This window comes from Puma concolor, chromosome C1, assembly GCF_028749965.1.
Source record: "Puma concolor isolate L17-30 chromosome C1, mPumCon1.1.hap2, whole genome shotgun sequence".
In the NCBI taxonomy this organism is placed as follows: Eukaryota; Metazoa; Chordata; class Mammalia; order Carnivora; family Felidae; genus Puma; species Puma concolor.
Genome location: NC_141674.1, coordinates 17,780,540 through 17,807,465, shown reverse-complemented (window position 1 = coordinate 17,807,465; position 26,926 = coordinate 17,780,540). Strand labels below are relative to the sequence as shown.

Sequence of the window (26,926 nt, the reverse complement as noted above, 5' to 3'; positions counted from 1 at the left end):
TCATCTCTGTATCCCTAGGTAGAAGTAGATCTCATTGAATATTCTACCTGATAAGCCATAAAACAGACCCTTAACTATAGAGAACAAACTGAGGGTTGCTAGAGGCGCGGTGGGTGGGGGATGGGCCAGATGGGTGCTGGAGATTAAGGAGGGCCCTTGTTGGGATGAGCACTGGGTGTTGTATGTAAATCAGGAATCACTAAATTCTACTCCGGAAACTAATATTACACTGTATGTTAACTGGAATTTAGATTAAAACTTGAAACAATACATAAATACATAAACATTCTATCTGATAACAGGTATGAAAACACCCAGGAATGGGCATTAGGGACACAATCCCTGCCTTCAGGGAGCCCACGATCTAGCAAACGTGAGCGGAAAATGGTGTTGGTTTGACCCACATAGCGTTTCTAAAATATTTGACTTTGTGGTCAACATTCTAAAATTGGAAGCCATTACATAAAGGTCAGGATTTCTATTATCTCTTAGAAAAAGGGGAACATGTTCCAAATGTTTGGGACAGCTGGCAGCCGGGGTCTGCACTCCCATGCAGCAGGGCTTGGCTGGAGCTGAGATGCCAGCCCCCTCTGACTGGGTCATGTGTCTCCACTCCCCCACAGTCCCCGCTACTCTCTCTTGCCCCATACCAGCACCCTTCACCCATTTGTGTTATCTGGCGGGTGCCGATGGGCATTGGATTTCAAAGCTCTGATCTGACAGGCAAGAGGGATTGATTGGAACGGAATGTCCTTTGAGGTGATCTGTGTAAGGCTGGTGCATTATCTCCATTTTGCAGATGAAAAAAAAACTAAGGTTTGGGAAGGTTAAAGCGAATTGCTCAAGGTCATGAACGCGATGTTGGATTAGAACCCAAGTCCCTTGGCTCCAGGGCCTACACCTGTGCCCTACAATGGCCCGAGTTCCTTGTGAGAAACAGCTCAGCTACAGGGACAAGAATGCTGCGGCAGTGGGGTCCCAGAGGGGAAGTGGTGACAGGGACGGAAGGCCAGGCCTCCCCACACTCACTCATCTGTGAGAAAGAGCAAAAGCAAGTGAAAGCTGTTTGGGGTGGCTGTTCAACAGGGGCTCTGACTGGGACCCAGACCCACCACCTGGACACGACTGCCAGGACTCCTCAGCGCCCAGCAGGATCAGGGAGCTCAGCCACAGATCACCGTGAGTAGCTGTCTGCAGCTTTCTTTGGGGCCTCTTCCTCATTTCGGAAAACTGTGTTCTGTGGGGCGCCGGTGGCCTAGCGGTTAGTTAGTATATAGCTGCCTTCCAGAAAACCTGTGCTCTTACTTCACCCCTTCCCTCCAGGGATGTAAGGAGCTGGGAGGGGGAGGACTGCCTGGGGCCGGGAAATTGCTGCCGTGTGAGGGGGACTCCTGAGGTTTTTGAGGACCAGTCACAGGAAGGCTCAGGGCTGGTGCCGTCCTCCCCTTTGGACAGGACCACCAAGGTCAGGACAGAAGGAGACACTCACCGACACACAGAGAGCCTTACTGCATGCAGGGCTTGACTTAGTTAACCCTCACATCTGTCTGCAGTCAGGACTGTTATCCCTCCCCGCCCCACAGATGGAGGGAAGTGATTTACCTAATGTCACATTCAGTGAGACACTGGCTTGAACTCAGACTCTCTGTTCCACAGTCACCCTTTCACCACCGGGGTGTCCTGCCTTACAAGGTCAGGCCTAATGAGCAGACAGTGGGCCCAGAAAGAACCCCAATAGATCGGCTGGAAGAGGCCTTAGAGGTCATCTGGTGAGTACAGGGCCCCTCTGCTGGACGGGGGGGCTGGGGGGGGGGCAAGGCTGAGGCTCAGGGAGCACAGCTTCCCTGTCTGGGGCAGTTCCGCAGCGTTAGAGCCACACTAGACTCAGGAGGCCAGGGGTCCGCTCCATGGAGGTTCCACTTAGCAGGACAGTCGTGTTTACGAGTGTGCCCTGGGCCAGCACCCAGGTGAATCTCAGCACTGGTAGGTAACCCCACGGCCTCAGGAAAATCGGTCCCCTTCCTTCCCACACGGCTCCCTCTTCTGCGAATGTTGGGCCCGATGCCAGCACTCGTGGGCCTGTGGTGAGGGCGGGCTGGATGATGCTGACACCAGGCGGGCACCTGGGTCAGCAAATGACTACAGTGGAGAGACTCTGATCTTCATCCATCGGCTCCTGCTATGGAGTAGAGATAAGGACGTCATGGCTGCAGGCTGTTTTTCTCTTGAACAGGTGGCAGGTAGATGCCTTGAGGACGCAAAGGCCAGGACTAGGGCAGAGGAGGGGCCGTGGAGGAATCTGGGGAGTCCCTGGGAGTCAGCACCCTAACGACTCTGGCCCTAGCATTAATTTCTACCAATGAAGCGTGTCCTTTACCTTTGGGAGGGTTAAGACCATGTAGTTAAGGTGGGCAAAATGGGAGCACGGCCCAGCCGAGCAGAGCCCTCCAGTGTATCTCTTCTGTTCCCTCCTCATCTTGGTGCACCTGTTAATCTTACTTACCCTGTGCTCTCAAACGTGCACAGAATGTTCTTTTATTCATTCTTATTAAAGCATGTTCAGTAGGACTCCGAGCTCTCACCCTACTGAGCTGGTCAGCGATGGGGTCTCGGTGCGTAGCGAGTCTCTCTCACCTTCCAGCAACGCACATGGCATCCTAGGGTCTCGTACAGAGCACAGAACGAGGGAGGCGCCCGGCCTTGGTGCCACCCTGGTTCCTCCTGTGATAGATGCCCATTGTCCAAAGGGGTTTGATTTCCCTGAAGTCCAGCCCTGTCCACTTCTCTGGCAGGCCTGGAGTCCGGATTCTTTGCCAGGATTTGAAACCACTGTGCTTTGGATTCAACTTCAGGGTGAGCCACCCAGTAACTTCCCCCAGAGGCCCCACCATCTCCCCAAGACAGCAGAGCACAGGATGTCAACACTCAAGGGACCCGTGACCTCTGGTCCCTTCTCAGCCCGGGGCCATCTGTCCTGTGTCCTTGGCTTTGGGTCACAGATGTAGGCTCTTCTCCCCACCCTCCTGGGACACCCACTTAACCGCACCGCACTCAGATTTTCACAAAGGACAGGGAGAAGGGCTGTCTTCAGACAGCTTCTGCTTTCTACCCCAACCCCTGCAAAAAGGCCCTGAGCCAGGAGAAACCAAGGATACTCTTTGAAGGGAGACAGGCAGCCTGTGAGACAAGGCTCGCAGGCAATGGTGACTCATTCAAGGTTGACCTTGAATTCAAGGCCAAGGAAGAGTGTCAAGTCCAGCTCTCTGGGCTCCAAAGCCTGTGCTATCAGTCGCTGAATCCTGTGGAAGACACAAGTCCCCCTCACCAATGAGTCAGATGGCCTTGGGGGAGTCACATCACCTTTCTAACCTACAGTTTCTCCAACTCCAAAAATGAAGCAAAGCCTTACCAATCTGCCGCAAAGGGGAGCCCCTTTCCTTAAGTTAACATTTAGTGAGAGTTCACTACCTGCTGGAACTCTGCCAGCACGGCTGCCTCACCTTGTCCAGTGCTCACGACAGCCTGTGAGGGAGACACAGGCTCTCACCACCCACATCTGAGAGGTGAGAAACTAAAGCTCGCCCAGGACTAAGACCTAGCCCAAGGTCACACAGCGGGTGGCACACGGCAAAGCCGGGACTCAAACCTGGGTCTGTCTGAAGCCAGAACCGGCTGCACTGTAGTGAGACCCAAACAGAACAGGTGTGGAGAGTACCTTGCGAGCACTGAGGTGTCATGCAGGCTTGAAGAACCATCAGCCCTCTTCCAGCCGAGCTCGGAAAAGGAAATTGAAGACCATAATTCCCTCTTCCCTCCATCTCCTGGGGAAAGATAGGGTCCACAGAACATGGGCTGTATCCTGCCCCACCCCCATCCAGGGGAGACCCCCCCAAATGCCAAGGAAAGAAAATGGCAGAGAAAGGCAGATCATCAATAGGGTAGATCAGAAGGGGAGGAGCCCCCAGTGTCATTAAAGCCAAGCTAGGGGGAGGGCGCCTGGGTGGCTCCGTCGGTTAAACGCCCGACTTCGGCTCAGGTCAGGATCTGGCAGTTTGTGAGTTCGAGCCCCGCGTGGGGCTCTGTGCTGACAGCTCGGAGCCTGGAGCCTGCTTCGGATTCTGTGTCTCTCCATCTCTCGGCCCCTCCCCTGCTCATGCTCTGTGTCTCTCTGTCTCTCAATAATAAATAAACATTAAAAAAACATTTTTTTTAAAAGCCAAGCTTGGGAAGGAAGGCTGCTGAGGTCCCATCCAAATCAGAAGAATGTTGGGGAGACCTCCGGACAGAAATGGGTTGGGCTGAGTGTCCTATGGGCTTTGCTGCCTCCCCTCTCCTCCCCCCCCCTGCTCCTACCCCTCCAGAGGAGGCCCCCAATCTTCTGCTCGCACAGTGAGTCAGAGGCAGCCCCTCCCACTACAGCTACCACCCCCCCTCCGCCCTCCTCTCCCTGGGGGGTTGGGGCCACCCCAAAGTTCCTCTGAGAACCACAGCTGCGTTCACGGTGTTGCCTCTGCTGGACAGTGAATCGTCCTCTGTGGGTCTCCGTGGATCTGCCTGGGTCCTGGGAAATCTGACGGAGCTGAAAGGAGGGGGTGGGAGCCTGCTGAGAACCGGGCGGGGGTGCAGGGTGTCTCACGGACCTTCTCGAAGACTTCACACGAGTCCTAGCTTTTTTTTTTTTTTTTTTAATTTTTTTTTCAACGTTTATTTATTTTTGGGACAGAGAGAGACAGAGCATGAACGGGGGAGGGGCAGAGAGAGAGAGGGAGACACAGAATCGGAAACAGGCTCCAGGCTCCGAGCCATCAGCCCAGAGCCTGACGCGGGGCTCGAACTCACGGACTGCGAGATCGTGACCTGGCTGAAGTCGGACGCTCAACCGACTGCGCCACCCAGGCGCCCCGAGTCCTATCTTAATAATACCCACTTGGCAGATGAGGTCACCAAGGCCCAGTCAGAGCGGGCAAACGGTAGAGACCAGAGTCAAGCTCAGCTCTGTGTTTCCATTACTTTCCACGAGGTTTTCCCAACAAGGAGGAAGGTATTCCAGAAGGTTCACACACTAGAAGTTCAGGGTGCTTGGCTCCATTTTTAAAAAAAATTAGCGAATAATTATTTTTGCTATTTAGAAGATTGTTTTTATTCAGACTGAGAGCTTCTTAAAATAAAAAGGATCAAAAGCAGAAGTCAGTGGTGATCAAATGAATGATAACCTAATGAATTCCCACCCAGGATGTTTCTTCTTTGGCGACTAGAGTGGCTTTAGCTGATATATATGGTTTTACACTGGTCTTATCCTTAATTGTTTATTATTTAATTTGCACCCTTATTGAACCAATGATCAAAGACAGGATGCAAAAGGAACTCTGATGTCAAAAACAGAAGGAAATAAGAAGGAAAATAATACCTCCTCTGAAAATTTGCCTCAAGATTCATAAGTTGTGTTTATCTGATCAAGTTACTTACAAAGCATTTCAGGGAAGTTCTTATGCTTCTCCACATTTCAAGATTGTTAAAAAGAGAAAATAACGTGTTCTTTCGTCTCCTGTGTTGGGCATAAAGGCGATCCACACTTGCCAGGCAAATGCAGAGAGAGGCTTGCAAATAGGGACCTCAGATTATTTTCTCTTGCCTGTGACAAACATGAGATTCTTTTTAAAAAGGTACAAACTAGGGGCACCTGGGTGGCTCAGTGGGTAAGTGTCCAGCTTCTGCTCAGGTCATGAGCTCATGGTTGTGGGTTCGAGTTCTGCGTCGGGCTCTGTGCTGACAGCTCAGAGCCAGGAGCCTACTTCAGATTCTGTGTCTCCCTCGCTCTCTGCCCCTCACACTCTGTCTCTGTCTCTGTCTCCCTCAAAAATAAACATTAAAAAAGTAATAAAATTTTAAAAAATGACAAAATAAAGCCATGAGGAATTAAAAAAAAATTTTTTTAAGTACAAATTGGCTTTTTAAGCATTGAATGCAAGAATTCAAACCCTCGTACTTGGGTGGCTCAGTCGTTAAGCATCCAACTTCAACTCAGGTTATGATCTCCCTGTTCTTGAGTTGAAGCCCCATGTCGGACCCTGTGCTAACAGCTCAGAGCCTGGAGCTCTGGATTCTGTGTGTGTGTGTGCTCTCTCTGTGCCCCTGTTTCCCCCCCTCCTCAAAAATAAACAAACATTAGAAAATTTAAAAAAAAAAAAAAAAAAGAATTCAAACCCTCAGGTCATGAAAGTGATTCCCATCCTCCTGTTACATCGTAGCCTATTGTAATGTCCGTTTGGTCCCAATATTAACATTCCCTCAAAATGTGTTCACTAACCAGGCGTTTTCTTCTGTTGTCACTGCAAAGCAGAAAGGAGCATACGTGCCCCTTGGAAGGTGGGGAGGAGTCAAAAGTTATCTTCACACATCATGCATATAATTTAAAGGGTTTAAAATAAATCTTAGGGAAAATTCTGCAATGATACACGTATTGAAAATAGTACATTTAACTTAAAATCGCTTCCTTTTTCACAAGCCATACACGACTACAAAATGGCTCAAATAATTCCTATTGGGGTTTCTAACATTATATGTTACTGTGAAACAGTTCCCAAGTCGGAAGAGATTGGAGATTATTCTAGTCTGACGCCCTCACTCTGTTTTATTTTACTCTTTCAGTTTTGGCCATGACCCTTAGATAACCTGGCACACAGACAGACGACCTTAATTGAGGGTAGAGTAAGGTACTGAGCTATGCATCTGCTACATGCCCCCTGCCCCATATACTCCTCACAACAGCCCTGAGTACTTTCATTATCCCCATTTTACAGATGAGGACACTGAGGCTCAGGGAGGTGAGGCAATCTGCCCAAGACACAACGGACCTAATAAGAGGCAGAACCAGAATTCACAACCGTGACTTGGGGCGGCCTCTTAAACCTCTGTCTGTAGGGGCGCCTGGGTGGCTCAGTGGGTTAAGCGTCTGACTCTTGATGTCGGCTCAGGTCTCGATCTCACGGTTTGTGAGATCGAGGCCCATGTTGGGCTCTGTGCTGACAGCCCAGAGCTTGCTTGTAAGTTTCCTTCTTATTCTCAGTCGATCCTTATCTGTTGACCACCTCTCCTTCCGGAAGCAGGAGATGGAACTCCAGGCCTCCTTGCGAGTTGGTGTACCGAGGGAATCAGTGTGCTGGGTCTGATCCCAAATTCTAGGCCAGAAATGGTGACATGCTTTCGTCCTCACTGCCCCAGGGCCCAAAGCAAACAGCGCCACCGGGGCACATTAATTCGCTCTGTAGAAAGCAGTGGGTGGAGTGTGCGTGAGGGTCACCTCCCCAGATGTCTGGCCCATCTCTGGCTTCTCCGCATCTCTCCATGGCCTGACTGCCCACAGCAGGTTTCATTCATTCATCAGCCTGCATCCAGCTGTCCCCGCGGCCCTCTAGCCACTTTGTCACCCCAGATGTTAGGGGCCCAAAGTCTTATGAATCAGCCCCTCTGCTGATGCCAGTTTCCTCGATTATGAAATGGGAATGCTACCAGTCCCCTCGTTGGCTTGTCGTGCAGAATATATGAATTACTGAGCAAAGGGCATAGAATGGTCTGGCACACAGTATACAGTAAGCGCTCATTCAGTGTTACTTTCCACTATTGTCGTGATCACCACTGTGTTCCATGGCTCTGTCGCCCCACCGCTCCCACCTCCGTTTGGAGAACTGGTCTGAATTGCAACCCCCACGGTGCAACTAGAAACAACCAGAATCAAGGTTAGGGCAGGGACCACACCCTTTGGGATCTGGGCAAGCCAGGAAGAAGTAGAAGAACCTGGGGGAAGCTGCAGGTGATTCAGAATATCCACCACTTAATTAGCCCTTGCCTACTCTCTGCTGTATAGAGAAGCCACCACGAAAAGTCCCCATCATCACACCTCTCTGCCCCCTGGTTATAAGGCCTTGTTTGCCCTACAGGGAGCACTTCATGGTCAGAAGGGGTCAGCCGCCATACACACACACACACAGACACACACACACACACACACACACACACACACTTCCCAATGACCAATGACCAAGCTTCGCCCTCAGGGTCAGGGAGATCCATGCACTGTTATCAGTCATGCAGACTTTAACGTGACTGAGTTTCCAAAATTTTCTGTAGCAGGTTTTCTTTGAAAGAGAGGTATAGGCCTTTTTTAAATCCCTGTTACAGAGATAAAGGTAAAAGGCAGGGAATCGGAGTAACGGGCCCTGAATCACAGGGGGGCTCCCTGCTAGGGCAAAACTAAGACACCTGTCATCAGACACCCCATCCTGAGACCCTGAACCCTGGGATCTGGTAAAGCAGGAAACAGGGGACCTTATGCTGCTTCCAGAATTTCAAGAAGCGCCCCGCCCCCTCCTCAGAAAGGACAGAGGTCCTCAGGAGAAAGCTGCAGGGACCCACTGAGCAACTGGGAGGAGAGGTCCCATGATTACAGGCCAAGCCTGGGTTTGAATTGGGCTCTGCCCTTTCGTATGACCTCAGGCAAGTCACTTCGTGTGTGTCTGCAAAAGGGAGCCGATGTTAATAGTACCGTCCTTCCCTGATTATCGTGCAGATTAACTGAGTTCACACGCGAAGCCAAGCTTGGCGCACAGGAAGCTGTTAGCATTTAGGTTCGATCCCCCAAGACCCCACCCTCTCCTGCACATTTCAGCAGGGCAGGGGAATCTCCTAAAGGCTTGTCCTAAGTGCTCTTGTCGCAGATCCTTTGAGAATCACTTGTGAAATGTCAAGCCCGGCTTCTGCAAGCCCGGCATGTTCTTCCTGCTGATATACATTCCATCAGCCCCCTTTCCCCCCCTATACATTTTTTAAAAATGTTTTTATTTATTTTTGAGAGAAAGAGAGATAGAGTGTGAATGGAGGAGGGGCAGAGAGAGAGGGAGACACAGAATCCGAAGCAGGCTCCAAGCTCTGAGCTGTCAGCACAGAGGGGCTCAAAGAGGAAAGTCCAAAGAGTCCAAAGAGGAAAGGATGAAAAGGAAAGGGAAGAGATTGTCGCCCCGAGTGCGTCCCTCCCGCGGACAGGGTCCGCCACGCGCGTAGCCACCCAAGCCGGAGTTCTGACTCTGCCACCTGCAAGTCGTGTGACCTGGGGCGGATCCATCCAGCTGGGCCCCAGCACCGTCATCTTAAAATAGGGAAAATAAGACAATCCACCCACAAGTGCGGTTCGCAGGATAAAGGAAACAATGCAGGTAAAAAGCCTCTTGGAGAGCCTGCTACGAAGGAAGTAGTAAAGGGTGGTGACAAATTCATTTTCCTCACATACTTTAACCACAATGACCTATGACAATAGGCTGAATGCAGAAGCAGAGATGAGAATCCGGCTGCCAGATAATTAAGAGACTTCCTTTTGCCTAAAACTATTTTCATTAAAAATGGGCTATTTCTGGGGCACCTGGGTGGCTCCGTCGGTTAAGCGTCCAACTTCGGCTCAGGTCATGAGCTCACGGTCCGTGAGTTCGAGCCCCGGGTCGGCCTCTGTGCTGACAGCTCGGAGCCTGGAGCCTGCTTCGGATTCTGTGTCTCCCTCTCTCTCTGACCCTCCCCTGTTCATGCTCTGTCTCTCTCTGTCTCAAAAATAAATAAACGTTAAAAAATTAAAAAAAAAAATAGGCTATTTCTAGGGGCACCTGGGTGGCTCAGTCAGTTGAGCATCCAACTTTGGCAGAGATCATGACCTCGTAGTTTGTGGGTTCGAGCCCCGCATCTGGCTCGCTGCTATCAGCCTGTCAGTGCAGAGCCTGCTTCAGATCCCCTGTCCCCCCCCCTTAGGTCCCCTCCCCCACTTATGCTCTCCCCCAAATAAATAAATATTTTTAAAAAATAGGTTATTGCTATTAACATGTAATATAGTTTCACTAAACATATTTTTTAAGTTGTCAGGTTTATTTTCTAATACAGTAAAGAGTGAGAGATGTAACCTACACCAATGAAAGCCCTCTAGGGTCTGGTGATTTTTTAAGATAGTAAAGGGGTGCAGAGAGCCCAGAGTTTGAGATCTGCTGCTCCAGGCTTTCCTAAGCTGACTTTCTCATGCCCAGCTCTTCTGCAAGTGAACAACAACCCCCCTGCCCCATGTGGTTACTTGCACAACTTCAAGTTGGAAAGAAGGACCCTTTGAGATGTCATCAAAAACCCCTTCCTGGTACAGATGGGCACACTGAAAGAAGACTGTTTTGCCTGAGGTTACCCGGCCATCGTTTCCACCCCAAGCTGGAACCAGAAGCCTCTCTCCTTGGCCCAGGGCTGTAATATGTACACATATTGTGTGTGTGTGTGTATATATATATATATATATATATATAGTCTCTACTATATATATATATTATAGATAGATAGATAGAATCTGCCATCCACGGAGGGCTTACTGTGTGCCAGGCACTGTATTAAGCATTAATTCTCGTGCTTCACCACCACCGGTGAAGTATGTACTATTTGTTATTCCCATTTTATGGATGAGGAAACAGAGGAAAAGAAGTGAATGAAGTGACATTTTTAGTGTTTATTTTTGAGAAAGACAGCGTGAGGGGGGAGGGGCAGAGACTGGGAGTGGGTTGGGGGGGACAAAGAATCCAAAGTGATCTCTGCCTTGACAGCTCAAACCCATGAACCGGGAGATCATGACCTAAGCCAAAGTCGGACGCTGAACCGACTGAGCCACCCGAGCACCCCCAGAAGTAACTTTATCTGAGGGCACAAAGCTAACACTTGGCTGTGCCAGTTCTGGAAGTCGGGTCTGTCTGACTCCAAAGCCCCAAGAGCCTGACTGGCAAATCCTTGGGGGTGAGGAGGTCAGGACTCCATCTGGTTGGCGGGGATAAGACTAAAATCTAGATCAGCTAATGTAAGCAAGGGAGGCATTGCTGAGTGAAATTGGTCCAAAAAGGAAAAAGCCAGAAAGAGAAACGATGCAATTTGCCCCTGGGGCTAAAGGACAAAGATCGCCTATTTGCTGTGGTTAGGGCCCCTCGCCCCCGGGCAAGGTCATGCACTGGATCCTGTCCCTTTACCAACCTGACTTTGTCGGAGCACTGGGGCTCAAGTCCTAGCTTTGCCTGGCACTTGCTGTGAACTTTGGGTAAGTGACTTGCCCTCTCCGCACCCATTTGCTCAAGACATGCTACCTGCTTCAGATACCATCGTGAGCCCTCCCCACTGTGCAAACTGTCAAATATGATATGGATGTGGGCACCATTGGTTCATTCTCTGAAAGGGAAGTTGCTGGAACATAAGGTAGTTGAAAAAAGGAAGAAAAGATCTGAAAAGACTCAACCACCCTGTCCTGTGGGAAGATTTCAGATCAGTCAGTTAATTACCAAGAATGAAGGAACAGAAACCAACAGGACGGGACCCTGCGTCTTCAGAGGAATGAACACGTGCCCGGTGCCCCCAGCACGTTTCTTACATCCATCCCTGGGCCCCGCTTTCCTCATCTGGAAAATGTGGAAAATAATTACACCAGCCTTGCAGGGTTGTTTTGAGGTTTCAGTGAGATAATGTGTGGAGGGCGCTAGTACCATGCCAAGCCCTCGTCATCATTATCCTTCGATCTTCTTCTCAGATGGCAGCACTGGGGACAGGGAGGGAAAGTGACTTCTCCATAGCACCAACTGGTGCCAGAGCCAGGCTCAAACCCTGAGCATCGCGGCTTAGCGTGAGACCCTTTTCTTTCCGCCACATCACACACCAACACGCTATAGTCCATTCAGGCCCCCATGCGACTGCTTGTTTTAAATCGTTACTTAATCTGCACATCAAGAATGCAGGTAGTAATAGTTTCCCCAGTCACAGATGAAGAAACTGAGGCTCGGAGAGTCTGAGTAACTCGCCCTCAGGTCACACAGCCCACCACTGGCAGAGCCGGGATTTGAAGCCGGCAATGTTTCATTCCAAAGCTTTGGCCCTTTAACCTTTGCTACCGTGGAAAGAGGCCTCAGACACCGTTTAGCTTAGTTCCTCCCAGGAGGGAGGCTGGAGACGATACAGAAAGACGAGGAAGGAAGGTCCAGGGAGAACAAGTGTCCAGACAGCAGGTAGTGATCCCACAGGCCCCTGGTGGGAGCGATGAACAGCGAGTGGACAGCAGACAGGACGGAAACTTCCAGCCCCACAGGGCAGACTCATGGGGAGTGAGATTTTTCTGCCAACCGTTAGATGTTTGAGAAAGGCCTTCATGGTGATCCTTTGCGCCAATTCTATAAATTAAAAATCCTTCCCTTAAAGAACTGGAGGAGGTCTATCTTATGAATTAGGGCAGTGGAAATACAAGCAAAGCATCAGAAACCACTAAAAGAGAGAAGAAATGAATCAGGAACCAACCTTGAACGAACCAGGACTGCAGGCTTGCATCGTGTTTAGCTCTGAACTTCCTGTCAGCGGAGGGAAAAGAAAATACAAAGTCTCTCTGAAGAAGCCTGTTTTTTCCCAATAGGACATTTGTTCGTTCATTCATTCAACGTGTTGATTTTAAAATATTTAAGTGCCTACTTTATGCCAGCCCTTGTGCTCAAGTGCTGGAAATCCCAGGAAAAATGTATGAAAGAAATCAGTTTGAGGCGCCTGGGTGGCTCAGGCAGTTAAGCGTCGGACTCCTGATTTCAGCTCAGGCCATGATCCCAGGGTTGGGGGACCCAGTCCGGCTTCAGGCTCTGCGCTGAGTATGCAGCCTGCTTGGGATTCTATCTCTTCCTCTGTCCCTCTCCCCTCTTGCTCGTTCTCTCTCTCCCCCTCAAATAAAAAAAAAAATTTTTTTTTAATTAAAAAAATAGAAGAAATCGGTCTGGGGGCGCCTGGGTGGCGCAGTCGGTTAAGCGTCCGACTTCAGCCAGGTCACGATCTCGCGGTCCGGGAGTTCGAGCCCCGCGTCGGGCTCTGGGCTGATGCTCAGAGCCTGGAGCCTGTTTCCGATTCTGTGTCTCCCTCTCTCTCTGCCCCTCCCCCGTTCATGCTCTGTCTCTCTCTGTCCCAAAAATAAATAAAAAAAAAAAAAGTTGAAAAAAAAAATTAAAAAAAAAAAAGAAGAAATCGGTCTGCGCAGCCCTTTGTATCCCTTCCCTAGGGGAATTTCCATATTTTGCCTCACATCCATAAGCTTCTCCTAGGGCTTATATCACTGGAGAGATTTCTTTTTAATTTTTTTTAATGTTTATTTATTTTTGAGAGAGAGACAGAGAGAGAGACAGAGCACAAGCAGGGGAGGGGAAGAGAGAGAGCAAGACACAGAATCCGAAGCAGGCTCCAGGCTCTGAGCTGTCAACACAGAGCCCGATGCAGGGCTCGAACTCACAGATTGTGAGATCATGACCTGAGCCAAAGTCAGACGCTTAACCCACTGAGCCACCCAGGCGTCCACATCACTGGAGAGATTTTTAAGTTCCTTCACTCACAATCTGTCCCACCTCCTCTGGGATGACTACCGTAGTGGTCTATTTACAAGGTCAAAAAGAGCCTGGACAGTTGCCAACCTTTTAGTTCACTTTCTGCCTTAGACCTGCTGTTTGTGGTTCCCATCTCTTTCTAGAAGGCTGGTTCCCTGGATAAAGGGCACTAGGGTGAGGCTCAGGATGAGGGGGAATTGGGGCCGATGGGCACTGTCTGTCATGGCTTGGGAACAGGGGGTGGTGGCTCGGGGCCACCTAATTGTCTTGCTTACCTGGGCTGAGTTCCACCTCCATGAGGGCTGCTGAGCCTAGCTCAGAACCCCTCATTACAAGAACTTCGCTTCATTGTAAAGGGAACTAGAATACAAAGATGTCTTCCCTCCCTGACCCCCAGATTCAACTCTCAAAACTAGAAGCTCACAATCCAGGAAGCAAGAGGAGACAAATATTACTGATACAAATAACAGAAGGTAGATGGTGATCCATACAGCAGGACTCAATGAGTTTCAACCACCTGGAAGGGTTACGGGAAACCAGAGAATGCTTCCTGGAGAAGGTGGCCTTGATACAGGACCTGAAAAAAATAGATAAGATTTGGGTAAAGGACAATAGCCTACAGCCCCAAATCCCAGAGAACTTCCTTGCAACTTGCAGCCAAGGGCTATCAAGCACAGAAAGGAAGTAGGAGAAGAAATGTGGAAGGAAGGCCCCGTGACTCCCTTCCTACAGCTGGACATAGCACCAAGAGCCCAGACTGCTGGGAAGCAGGCCAAGAAGGTCATGTGGGTCAAACAGGGTTTTAAAAACGTGATGGTTTGGCCTTCATGGTGATAAAGTGTCAGCTAAGAACGAGCAGAGATCTTTCTATTTGCCTCAGCTCTCAGAGGAAGGTCAGACAAGCCTTGAGCACAGAATCCTGTAAGAATTCTAACTCAACTGAGTTCTTTCCTGCCTTTTATTGGACACGTACTGTTAGCCAGGCACAGCACCATGAATTTAGGAAACTTCAGTTACTTAATCGGTACAGCAATGCCATGTGGGTGGTATTTCTCACCGGTTCACAGCTGGATGAAACAGAGGGGAGGTAACTTGCCCAGTGTCACACAGCCCACGAAATGGAGAGCTGCGTTCGAATCCAAGGAGGTCTGGGATTCAACATGGTGAATTTCCAGGAGGAGACCTAAGAAATCACCCACTCTACCCACCTGCTTTAAAGATGCAAAAAGAAAGACCCAGAAAGGAGAAGGGAGCTGCCCAATGACGATCAGTAGCAGAACAGGGACTAGAACCCAGGCCTCCGCACTCCCAGTCAGAGAGAAAAATGACCGCTCTTGACCTCCAATCTCAGCTTTTCACTTGCAGGTGTAGTAGCCACGTTCAAAGGGTTACGATCCTCCTCGTCCCTGGTGCCCCCAGGCTTTAACGTGGGGGCAGCTGTTACCATGGCGCTCATTCTTTCACTTCACACTTTCAGTTCAGGTAGGAAAACCCCCCAGGGGCACCCACCCACCCCCACCGCCCCCCCCACATCCCCCTGCCTGAAGGTTCCCTTCCCAGACACTCAGCATGAGGGCTCTAGGACTGCAGGCCCTGCCAACCCACCACAGCATGGACATGCTGTCTGAGAAGAGTGTCAGGCAGTTTGAGGACTTTGACATGTTTCTTAGGTGGGGATAGCACTTGCCTGGTTCTTTTTTTTTTTTTTTTTTTGAGAGAGAGAGCGAGGTGGGGAGAGGGGCAGAGGGAGAGAGGGAGAGGGAGAATCTCAAGCAGGCTCCACGCTCAGCACAGAGCCCCATGCAGGGCTCGATCCCATGACCCTGGAATCCTGACCTGAGCCAAAATCGAGAGTCAGAGGCTCAACCAACTGAGCCACCCAGGCGTCCCTGGTTGGTTCTCTTTTTAAAAAACATTTTTTTAACGTTTATTCATTTTTGAGAGACAGAGAGAGACAGAGTATGAGCGGGGAAGGGGCAGAGAGAGAGGGAGACACAGAATCCGAAGCACGCTCCAGGCTCCGAGCTGTCGGCACAGAGCCCGACGCGGGGCTCGAACTCACGAACTGCGAGATCATGCCCTGAGCCAAAGCAGGCCACTTAACTGACTGAGCCACCCAGGAGCCCCAAGGTTGGTTCTCTTTTCATCCTGCATTTGTACAGAGTCGGCCACAAAATGGTTTTGTATGACTTGGTGCTTCTTACTATTGGGAACTTTATTGACACAGTGATAAAATATATATATATATATATATATATTATATATATATATACTGAGCCTGGGTAGCTCAGTCGGTTGAGCGTCCGACTTCGGCTCAGGTCATGATCTCACAGTTCGTGGGTTCAAGCCCCACGTCGGGCTCTGTGCCGACAGCTCGGAGCCTGGATCCTGCTCCGGATTCTGTGTCTCCCTCTCTCTCTGCCCCTCCCCTGCTCCTGCTGTCTCTCTCTGTCTCTCAAAAATAAATAAATGCAAAAATAAAGGAAAAATATGAACGCTTTCCCCTAAAAAATGTACAGACATAAAGTCTTACACACACTTTGAAAAGATGGCTACCCCCATCACAGCTCACTGGCTTCAAAAGCCGTGTTGGAGGTCATCAACCAATTGGTTTTTCCAAGGAGAATGGGACAGGTATTGTCACTGCCATTTCATAAATGAGAAAAGGGGATGGGGGGCGCCTGGGAGACTCAGTCGGTGGAGCGGCCGACTCTTGATGACAGCTCAGGTCATGGTCTCACGGGCTCGTGGGCTCGAGCTCTGCACTGACATCGCAGAGCCTGCTTGGGATTCTCTCTCTTCCTCTCTCTCTCTGCCCCTTCCCCTGCCCTCTGTCTTGCTCGCTCTCTCTCAAAATAAATAAGTAAACATTCAAGAAAATAAGTAACTGAGAAAAGGGGCTCAGAAAGTCGAAGGGACTTGCCCAGAGTCACATGATGAGACAAGGCAGAGGTGGAACGGTTCCACCTCTGTCACGCAGCCCACGCTGGGTCTCTCCCCGTGCTGGGCATTCAGACCAGTCCTCGCCCTGGAGGCAGGCCCGTCCGGGAGCCAGATGCTCTGACTCCAGAAGGTATTTCTATCCGCCCACAGGGAAACCAGACAGGGAGCTGGGTTTCCTGTTGCTTTGTGCATCCTGTTGCCGTCGGATGTTGTCTTGTCAGGCCCTCCCTCCAAGGGCCTGCATTTCCTGACCTTGCCGAATTTGGACACCACCACAGGTCAGTGGCCACGCCAGACCTGGATGCAGCACAGAATGCCGGCAGCCACCTCTCTGGCATCCCACTTCTAGGCTGGACGCTGCGTGGGGTAAGCCATGCTCTGGTGGGAAGGGGACCGTTTTCCCAGGGAAATTCAGGGAGAGGGGAGTTTGGCTGGGGCCGCAGGGTGCAGGGAGGAAGCTTCCAGAAGTGACAGGGTGGGGACGTGGGAACCGAGAAAGGTTTGCACTGTCTGTCACTCATTCATGACCAGGGCTGAGAACTCGGCCAGCACCATTTCCTGTCTCAGCTCAGATGTGACTTTAGCGACATTCAGCAAACTGTACGTCTCAGGGAAACACTTCTGTCGGTAGGGTCACCTCTGTGCCTACAGAACAAGAGTCTTGTCTTGTGATCTGGGGGGATGTGAAGTCTAGTTTCAGGTCTGCTGCTCTTTTGCTGGGCGACCTCAGGGATTGTATCCCCACCCTTGGACTGTTTTCTTAATGGTAAAATGATGGACCTGGATTAGACGAGAGGTTTCCGACGTTCCTCGGGTTGCCTTGAAGAGAGGCTACCAGTGACTTGAGCTCAGATTTTACCTGACTTATGAATAGGGGTTCCATCAATTGTAAAAATTATTCTGCTGTCTTAAAATTTTTGAAGCCCTAGCGGCGCCTGGGTGGCTCAGTCAGATGAGCGTCTGAGTTCGGCTCAGGTCATAATCTCAGAGTTCACGAGTTCAAGTCCCGTGTCCAGCTCTGTGCTGACAGCTCAGAGCCCGAAACTGTTTCAGATTCTGTGTCTCCCTCTCTCTCTGCTTTCTTCATCTTGTGCTCTGTCTCTCTCTCAAAAATAAACAAAAATTAAAAAAAATTTTTTTTAACCTGGATTATAATAAGGGTTAACATTTATCACACTCTTGTGATGTGCCAAGCATGTTATTATTTTTTTTTAAGTTTATTTATTTATTTTGGAGAGAGAGAGACGTGGGAAGGGCAGAGAGAGAGGGAGAGAGAGAGAATCCCAAGCAGGCTCTGCACCATCGGCACACAGCCCGATGCAGGGCTCGAACTCATGAACTGTGAGATCATGACCTGAGCGGAAACCAAGAGTCCGACGCTCAACTGACTGAGCCACCCAGGCGCCCCCTGGCATGTTATTCTTAAGAACCTCATGGAGTAGGTGAGTTATCCCCATTGGAAGATGCTCATCATCATCATCAGCAGCAGCAGCAGCAGCACTTTCAGATAGTATATTAATGTACTTAAAGCCTCACAAAACCCATTTTACAGATGAGAAATGGGAAGACTGAGGCATTCGGTATCTTCAACAAGGCCACCCTGCTGGAATTTTAACCTACAGGATGTGCTCCCCTCCCCCTCACATTCTTACTTGGGGTCCACTCCACTTGAGGCAAATGGGGTTCATTCATTAGGGAGTTTTTGAGCACCTACTGTGTAGATGGCAGGCGTTGTGCAAGGCACTAAAAGACCCAGAAATAACGAAAGCCCAGTCCCTGACCTTGCCAAGCTGTGGGACCTCCACCAAGTGGTTTAACATCTCTGAGCCCACGTTATCTATGCAAGAACAGTAACCATAATCTTTATATTGTCAAGTTGTATGAAGTAGATGGTGGCAAATTACTTTGTAGAATTTCAGTCCCGTACAAATGTTGGTTAGTGCGGTTATTCCTCCGGTGGGAGAAAAGCCTAGTGCAGAACTGGTTACAACATAAGCAGAGTAAGACTGGGAGCTTCCAGACTGATGGGGGATCGAGGAAGCCTTCACTGGGCGAAAGATGAGTCCAGAAGGAAGGAAAAGAAGGAAGGTGAGCCAGAAAAAGGAACCCTGGGGCAAAGGTGTGGGCAGAGGTGCAAGAAAGCAGAGCTATCTGGGAACCAGTGGGGCATCTGGTGGAGCAGCTGAGCCGGATAGGACTGCCAGCCGTGGCTGCTGGGCGCTGTGCCCTGCCCTGCCTGGCCGTCCACACACAGCACAGCATGCTGGCGTGGGCCAGTGCCATCCCGCGAAGGCTTCATGTGAGCCACATGTCATTTAAAAAATAAGTAAGGGGGCGCCTGGATGGCTCAGTGGGTGGAGCATCCAACTTGGGCTCATGATCTCACAGCTCGTGAGTTCGAGCCCTGCCTCGGGCTCTGTGCTGACAGCTCGGAGCCTGGAACCTGCTTCGGATTCTGTGTTTCCCCCTCTCTCTGCCCCTCCCCTGCTTGCTCTCTCCCTCTCCCTCTCTCTCAAAAACAAACATTAATTTTTTTTTTTTTAAATAAGTAAATAAATAAATAAATAAATAAATAGAAACAGGAGAGTTAAGTAAACAACCTTGTTGCTGTCTCCTCGGTCACACGTGTCAGTGTCCCTCAGGAGCATATTCCCGGGAGAGAAACTGGTGCATTCAAGGGCAGCGGCACATCAACTTTGCCAGATTTTGCCAAACTGCTCTCCACAGTGGTTGTGCCAACTTACACCCCCGTCGCAGTGCTGAAAATTCTTGTTGGTCTGCACCTTCTCCAACGCTCAGTATCATCAGGTTTAATGTTTTTTTAAGTTTATTTATTTATTTTGAGAGAGAGAGAGAGCGATAGACAGAGAGAGCATGCAAGTGGGGAAGGGCAGAGAGAGAGAGAGAGAGAGAGAGAGAGAATCCCAAGCTGGCTCCGCACTGTCAGTGCAGAGCAAGTTTCAGGGCTCGATCTCACGAACTGGGGTCGTGACCTGAGCCACCCAGGCGCCCCTCTCAGGTTTAAGGTTTTACCAACCTGATTGGAGCGAAACTTACATTTCTGTGGACGTTATCGAGGTTAAACGTCTTTTCAAAGGATCATTGACGAAAAACAATAGCAACGACGTCAACAACAAAGGATCATTGACCATTTCTCTTTCACACCATTAATTTTCTCTCCTTTTTTCTTCAGAAATCTTTCCTGAAGGGGCACCTGGGTGGCTCAGGCAAGGTTAAGTGTCTGACTTCGGCTCAGGTCACGATCTCACGGTTCGTGAGTTTGCGCCCCATATAGGGCTCTGTGCTGTCAGCACGGAGCTCACTTGGGATCTTCCTCCCCCTTCTTTCTCTGCCCCTTCCCCACTTGTGCTCTCTCTCTCTCTCAAAAATAAAAAAATAAAATAAACATTAAAAAAAAACTTTCCTGAGGGGTTGCCTATTTTATCACCTTTTCAAAAAACTAGCCTCAGTCTTTTCCAGTCTCCATTAGTTTCCTATGTAATTAATTTCTGCTCTTCTGATTTCTGTCTTCTGCCTTCTTTGTATTTATGCTGTTGTCCCTTTTCTAATTTTGTGATGGTTAGCACATTTTTTTCCCTTTTCCACTATGAGCATGTGGGGCTATAGATTTCCTTTTCGGTGCTGCTCAGATGCATCCCACGAATTTTAATGTTACAATTCTAAGTATTTTCGGACTCCCTTTATGATTTCTTGACCCAAGAATTATTCAGAAGTGGGTTTTTTTAACATTTATTTATTTTTGAGACAGAGCATGAATGGGGGAGGGTCAGAGAGAGAGGGAGACACAGAATCTGAAACAGGCTCCAGGCTCTGAGCTGTCAGCACAGAGCCCGACGCGGGGCTTGAACTCACGAACCGTGAGATCATGACCTGAGCCGAAGTCGGATGCTCAACCAACTGAGCCACCCAGGCGCCCCTTCAGAAGTGTTTTTGAAGCTTCGTACTATGAAGTTTGTTAGTTATATTTTTTTAAGTTCTTAATAAATTGCACTATGGTCAGAGAACATGGTTTGTATGTTACAGATTATTTTAAATTTGTTAAAATTTACTTTTCACCTAAGACTTATCCAGTTTTGGTAAATTGCTTGAAAACAGTGTGTATTCTCTAATTCTTGGGTGCTGAGTTCCATATATGACTATTTTTTTAATTTTATTTTTAAGTAATCTCTACACCCAACGTGGGGCTTGAACTCACAACCCTGAGATCAAGAGTCGCATGTACTACCAACTGAGACAGCCAGGTGTCCATCCATATTAACTACTGGATCAAGGTTGTTCATTGAATGTTCAAATATTGTGCATTCTATTAACTAGTATGTTGTCAACTTAATCTATCAATTTCTGAGAAAGGAATGCTAAAGTCAGTCATTATTCAATTTCACTTCACTTCAAGTCCACAATATTTATTGAGTACCTATTATGTACCAGATACTATTCTAAGACCTTATATGAGTGAACAAAATTCTTGACCTCATGGAGCTTAAATTCTAGTGGAACAACAGACAATAAACAATAAAACATAATACATAGATAAGTTATGTAGGGTACAGTGTATGTTAGAAAGTGATAAGTGATATGGGAAAAAATAAAAATAGAGCAGAGGGAGGGGGACCAAAAGAGCAGGAGGTTGGTGTGAGTTACAGTATTAAATAGAGTGGTAAGAAAGATGTCACTGAAAAGGTAAAACTCGAGCCAAGACTTGAAGAAGGTGAGCGACTAAGTCAAGCATATATCTAGGGAAAGTGTGCCCAGATAGAGGGAACAGCCAGTGCAAACGTCCTGTGGCAGGAGGTTAGACACCTCAGGCATTCAGTGTGGCTAAAGCTGGCTGACCAAGGAAAGCATGATATTAGAGATAACAGGGCCAGAACACATAAAGCCCTTTAGGCCATTGTAAGTACCTTGGCTTTTACACCAAATGGAATGGGTCCTATACAAAGTTTCAGACAATGAGTAGCACCCTCTGACATATTTTAAAAGGATCATTCCAGAAGCCCAGTTAGTAAACTATCAAAGTCAACCAGGTAGGAGATGATGCTTGATTTTTAAAATCCTGAAGTAGATCAATGCCTTACTCACTTCCTAAATAAAGCTTCCACTCTTTCTCTTTCTTGGCTTGTGTTACTGTCATTCACAATTTTGCTTCCATTTTTTTCTTTATGCCCTCCAAACTGATCATCAGCATTCTTATTAGTGTTGTATACAAACTGTTGTTTTTATCTACACATACATTTAGCAATTTATTTGTTCACAGTTCCTTCTTGCCTTCCTATTCTTTCCTCTATGAAAAATTTCTTTCTGGTGATGGCACATCGTTTAAATGTTCTTTCAGTAAAGGTCTGTTACTAGATACGTCTACTTCTATTTATTTATTCTGAGTTGTAGTTTAGTTACCTCCCTCCCACCTCTTTCTTCTGGCATCTATTGTTGCTTTTGGAAAATCAGCTTTTAAATTTAATTATGATTCATTTGCAGGTAGTGTGTCCTTTCCCTCTGATTGCTTTTAATTTTTTCTCTGTCTTTGGTGTTCGGAAGTTTAATTATGATATATGTGAACGTTCAATTAGTTTGTTTTTAAAATTATGCTGGGGGGGTGCAGGGGAACCTGGGTGGCTCAGTCAGTTAAGCATCCAATTTCGGCTCAGGTGATGACCTCATGGTTTGTGAGTTTGAGCCTAGGGCTCAGTGCTGACAGAGAGCCTGCCTGGGGTTCTCTCTCTCCCTCTCTCTGCCCCTCCCCCACCTGCATGCACGCGCAAAGTCTCTCTCTCTCTCTCAACATAAATAAATAAACGTTAAAAAGATACTTATAAAATAAAATAAAATAAATAAAATAAAATTCTGCTCAGAGTTCACTGTGATTTCTGAATCTGAGGAGAATTCTGGACGATTCTCCACCATCCGCCTCCCTCTTTGGCCTCCCCAATGCCTACCCTCAATTCTATTTTTCCCTTCTGAAACTCCAATTAGATATATTATAGGACTTTTCATTCAATCCTTCATGCCTCTTAACCTCTCTTGTATCTGTCCCATGTCTTTGTCTCTTTTGCTACGTTTCAAGAAATCTCTTCAGCTCTACCTTCGGGTTCAGTGCTTTCCAACGAATCTGTTCTGTTTTTTTAACCTGCCTTTAAGAGTTTCTTTTTTCAAAGACTTTATTTTTCAGTTCCAGAAATTCTACTTGATTCATTTTTAAATCTGCCTAGACAGTCTCCCATTATGTACTCATGTTTTTGAGCCCTTATTGTTTAATTATATTAAACATATTCCCAAGAATGACACAAAGTTCTGGCAAGTCTCATTCTACTGTCTGACATTTCTGTTAACTCTTGTCCATAGATTCTTAAGTTTTTTGTAATTTTGCATTGTGAGCTCAAATACCATGGGCTTCTCCATGTGGGAATCTTGGATTACCTGGCTAGAAAGTGTATCTCTCTAGAGAAATTTCCAGTCTGCTTTCTAGTAATATCTAATGATGTCCCCTATAATATTTGGGAGCCCTGGTTCGGTTTTTCTCAATATTTAGAATACTTATACTAAAAAATGATTCATTATCTGACATTCAGGTTTATCTGGATTCCTATATTTTATCTGGCAACCCTACTGGTGTGAGGCCAAAGATTCATCTTTGTTGTTAAAACTTCAGCATCGGGGCGCCTGGGTGGCGCAGTCGGTTAAGCGTCCGACTTCAGCCAGGTCACGATCTCGCAGTCCGTGGGTTCGAGCCCCGCGTCGGGCTCTGGGCTGATGGCTCAGAGCCTGGAGCCTGTTTCCGATTCTGTGTCTCCCTCTCTCTCTGCCCCTCGCCCGTTCATGCTCTGTCTCTCTCTGTCCCAAAAATAAAAATAAAAAACTTTGAAAAAAAAAAATTAAAAAAAAAAAAAACTTCAGCATCTTACTTACCGAAACCGACAAACAAAACAAAACCGAACAAAAGGCCGATGGAAAAAATCCCCTCCCGCCTTATCACTCTGGATTCCATTTTTTTCTTGGTTTTGATTTCCTCTCAGTTTTTGACGCTTGGAGATTTCTTTTACTTTCAAAGGGAAGTCTCAGGATTGGTCTTTTTGAAAACAAAAGACCAAAAACCTTGCAGTCCCCTTCTGTTTCTTGAATTCCCACATACCTCTCCTAAAGCAAAGCAACCAGTACAGACCTAGTGACCCAGTGGGATGGAGCCAGGGCAAAACACAGGGGAACAAAACACAAATTTTTTTCAAAAGTTGAAAGGTCTAAATCGCTATGGCAACGCAAGACCCATCCACACAGGTAAAGGGTGTGGCTAGAGCTGATGACTGTGTGAAGTCGTTATTGTGCTAATTGAAAAAGACTCACTTCTTCCCCTCACTGTACTACAGCAAAGGCTTCTTGGCAAGCCCGGCAGGAGCCAAGGGATCCACCTCATGGAGAGACGCTGGGTGATGGAGGCGGCCAATGGCTGCAAGGATGGCTTGGATTTCAACCCCATGAAAGAGTACATGGTCCTGAACGCTTCCCAGAGGATCGCTATTGCAGTGCTGTGCACCTCCCTGGCCCTGCTAAGCGCCCTGGAGAACCTGGCCGTGCTCTACCTGATCCTGTCCTCCCACCGGCTCCGCAGGAAGCCTTCGTATCTGTTCATTAGCAGCTTGGCTGTGGCTGACTTCCTGGCCAGCGTGATCTTTGCTTGCAACTTTGTCAATTTCCACGTCTTCCACGGCATGGACTCTCAGGCTGTCTTCCTGCTGAAGATTGGTAGCGTGACCATTACCTTCACAGCCTCTGTAGGCAGCCTACTGCTGACCGCCATTGACCGCTACCTCTGTCTGTGCTACCCATCCACATACAAAGCCCTACTCACCCGTGGGAGGGCGCTGGCAACCCTGGGCATCATGTGGGTCCTCTCAGCATTGGTCTCCTACCTGCCCCTTATGGGATGGACCTGCTGTCCCAGTCCCTGCTCTGAGCTTTTCCCCCTGATTCCCAATGACTATCTGCTGGGCTGGCTCCTGTTCATTGCCTTCCTCTTCTTTGGCATCATCTACACTTACGGGCACGTCCTCTGGAAGGCCCATCAGCATGTAGCCAGCTTGGCTGAACACCAGGACAGGCAGGTGCCAGGAATGGCACGGATGAGGCTGGATGTGAGGTTGGCCAAGACCCTGGGGGTGGTGCTGGCTGTGCTTTTCATCTGCTGGTTCCCGGTGCTGGCCCTCATGGTCTACAGCCTGACCGCCACCCTAAGCGACCAGGTCAAGAAGGTCTTCGCCTTCTGCTCCTTGCTCTGCCTTGTCAACTCCATGGTCAACCCCATTATCTATGCCCTGAGGAGTGGGGAGATCCGCTCCTCTGCCTACCGCTGCCTGGCCCACTGGAGGAAGCATCTGAGGAGACGTGGGCTTGAAGGAAGCAAAGAAGTCCCGAGGTCCTCAGTTACTGAGACAGAGGCTGATGTGAAAATCACCCCGTGGCCAGATTCCAGAGGACTATACTGCTCTGATTGCTGATGAGGCCTCTCACAGTTCAACAAGCTGAGCCAATCATTTCACTCCCTGGAGGAGAGAGAGCGACCTTGACCCTATTGTCTTACTTGAGCCAGCCCCAGGGGCCTGGACACTTACCCCTTTTCACTGATGACTGATGGCACCCACCCTTGGCAGGTAGCCTGGCCACGCCTATTTGCACACAGACTGTTGGAGAGCTAGGCCCTGTGAGGAGTGGCAACGTGGGCAAGAGGCCTGGGCAGGCTCAGTGCTCGTCAGGTTAGGAGAACCTCCCCAACAAGATGGCTTAGTGCTTGCGTCCTCCAGAGACCACAGAGACCGCAGCCAGATGGAGCCTTCAGGCTCAGCAACAAGGGACTTGGAGGACATCTGGGAAGAAGAATGGATTCTTTTCCTGGGATCTCAAAGTATCGGATGGGATGGCTGGCCAACCCTGTCCTTGCTTAATTGTCAGGGCCTCCTTGGCTCTAAGGCTATGAAAGACCCCACTTTCTGGTCATCCTTTCCTACTGAGGACGAAAAACTTTGATATGATGAGGCTCAAGGGGGTTGATCCACCTCTTTCATAGGTAATTGACAAGCCTCCAGCTCAGGGAATCTTGCTATTAGTGCAATGGCCCCACTTGACATCCTGACAATCTCCACTCACAGCCACTGTGACCTAGGTCCCGGGGATACAGGGGAGGCTGACACTGTGCAAGACACAGAATTTTCAGAGCATTTTATTGACCCTGTGAAGTCCTATTTGATGGTTTGGTTCCCCTGGAAGCAAGCAGTGCCCCAATCTAATACAGCTCCAAGAAAAAGAAAGACATTCACTAGGATTTCATAAACTCCCAAATTGTTCTCCGCTGTCCCTCAATTCAGCCCCTTTGTCTCTTCCACACCCCTACAGCAAAAAATAAACAGGGCAAGTGAGAGGAGGGGGAAATTCCCTTCCTATGTGCCAGGCATGGGACTGACATCCCACAGTCTGTTATCGCCAGCAAGAACACAGCCCCATGCTTCCGAAGATTCCAGGACACCCATATTTTACATATCAGGGAAGCTGCGTTCCTACCAAACAAGCTTAAAACAGGCAAGAGAAATTGTTGTTGGTGGGGAAGATTACAGAGGCATTCTAATGCGGTTATGTGGGACCACAGAGAGAGTAAAAGGAAATTGTTTAAACATGTCTTCATTTAATGTTTACAAGACAAGGTGTCCACTATTCACTCATTCATTCATTCATTCATTCATGCACGCATCTCACAAATACGTGCCAGGCTTCGTGCTAGGTCCCATGTGCAGCCATAAATGAGACTGCCCCCACCTAAAAGGACTTACATTTTACATTCTGGTGGGAACGACAGCCACTAACAAAGATAATTACTGGTGGTACAATGAAGGAACTCATTAGTCAAGGGAAAGGGACTAACTGAGACAACTTTAGGTTGGTCATAAATGTCAGCTGGTTTTTATTGAGGCTTTACTATGTGCCACACACCAGGGTGAGTGCTTTCAAATGAGGTATTTCATTTAGTCCTCATAATAACCTGACCACGAGGGTCTTAAGATCCTTGTTTTATGGATAAGGAACTATCGAAGAGACCAAATCACTTGCCTGAGGTCACATTGCTGATATGTACCCCAAACTGGGGTTTCCAACCCTTTCCCACTAACCTTTTGGCTTAGTTCAGCCAAATTCTGTCAATGAGGAATAATACTCGATTTCTGTAACATCAGATTGTTGCTCTCTTAACTCACCATTATTTCTCACTGCACTTCATTGTATGTCCTGTGTTAATTTCCTGTAACAGTTTTCCACAAACTGAGTGGCTTAAAACAACAGAAATTCATTATTTCACAGTTCCGGAAGCTACAGTCCAAAATCAAGGCATCAGCAGGGCCATGTTCCTTCCAGAGGTTCAAGGACAGTATCCTTCCTGGCTTCTTCCCACTTCTGGGAGTTCCTGATGTTCTTTGGCTTGTGGCAACAGAACTCCAGTCTCTGCCTCCGTCTTCATATGGCCCTCCCCTCCCCACCTCTCCCGGCATCTTCTTTTAAGGACACCAATCATTGAATTAAAGGCACCTCCTAATCCA

The 26,926-nt window shown here is 48.5% G+C and overlaps 1 protein-coding gene across 7 annotated transcripts; it reads left to right on the top strand.

Moving 5' to 3' along the window:
• Window positions 1–960: 960 nt before the first annotated feature.
• CNR2 (cannabinoid receptor 2) lies at window positions 961–26,926 on the top strand. 7 transcript variants are annotated; one of them, XR_015254537.1, is made up of 4 exons: window positions 961–1,179; window positions 1,657–1,769; window positions 16,488–16,703; window positions 22,925–23,008. XR_015254537.1 is itself a non-coding variant. In XM_086716025.1 (4 exons), exon 4 carries the CDS (start codon window positions 23,762–23,764, stop codon window positions 24,842–24,844), a length of 1,083 nt encoding a protein of 360 aa, XP_086572151.1. In that variant the 5' UTR covers window positions 999–1,179; window positions 1,657–1,769; window positions 16,616–16,703; window positions 23,717–23,761; the 3' UTR covers window positions 24,845–26,926. The 7 variants fall into 7 exon arrangements, 4 of the variants coding, with proteins under 4 accessions (XP_086572151.1, XP_086572150.1, XP_086572152.1 ...); XR_015254538.1 differs by having other exon boundaries at window positions 966–1,179; window positions 16,616–16,703; XM_086716025.1 differs by lacking the exon at window positions 22,925–23,008 and adding an exon at window positions 23,717–26,926 and having other exon boundaries at window positions 999–1,179; window positions 16,616–16,703.

Bases quoted from the DNA above. Each gene is read 5' to 3' on its own strand.
- CNR2 (XM_086716026.1), top strand. From the start codon at position 23,762: ATGGAGAGACGCTGGGTGATGGAGGCGGCCAATGGCTGCAAGGATGGC.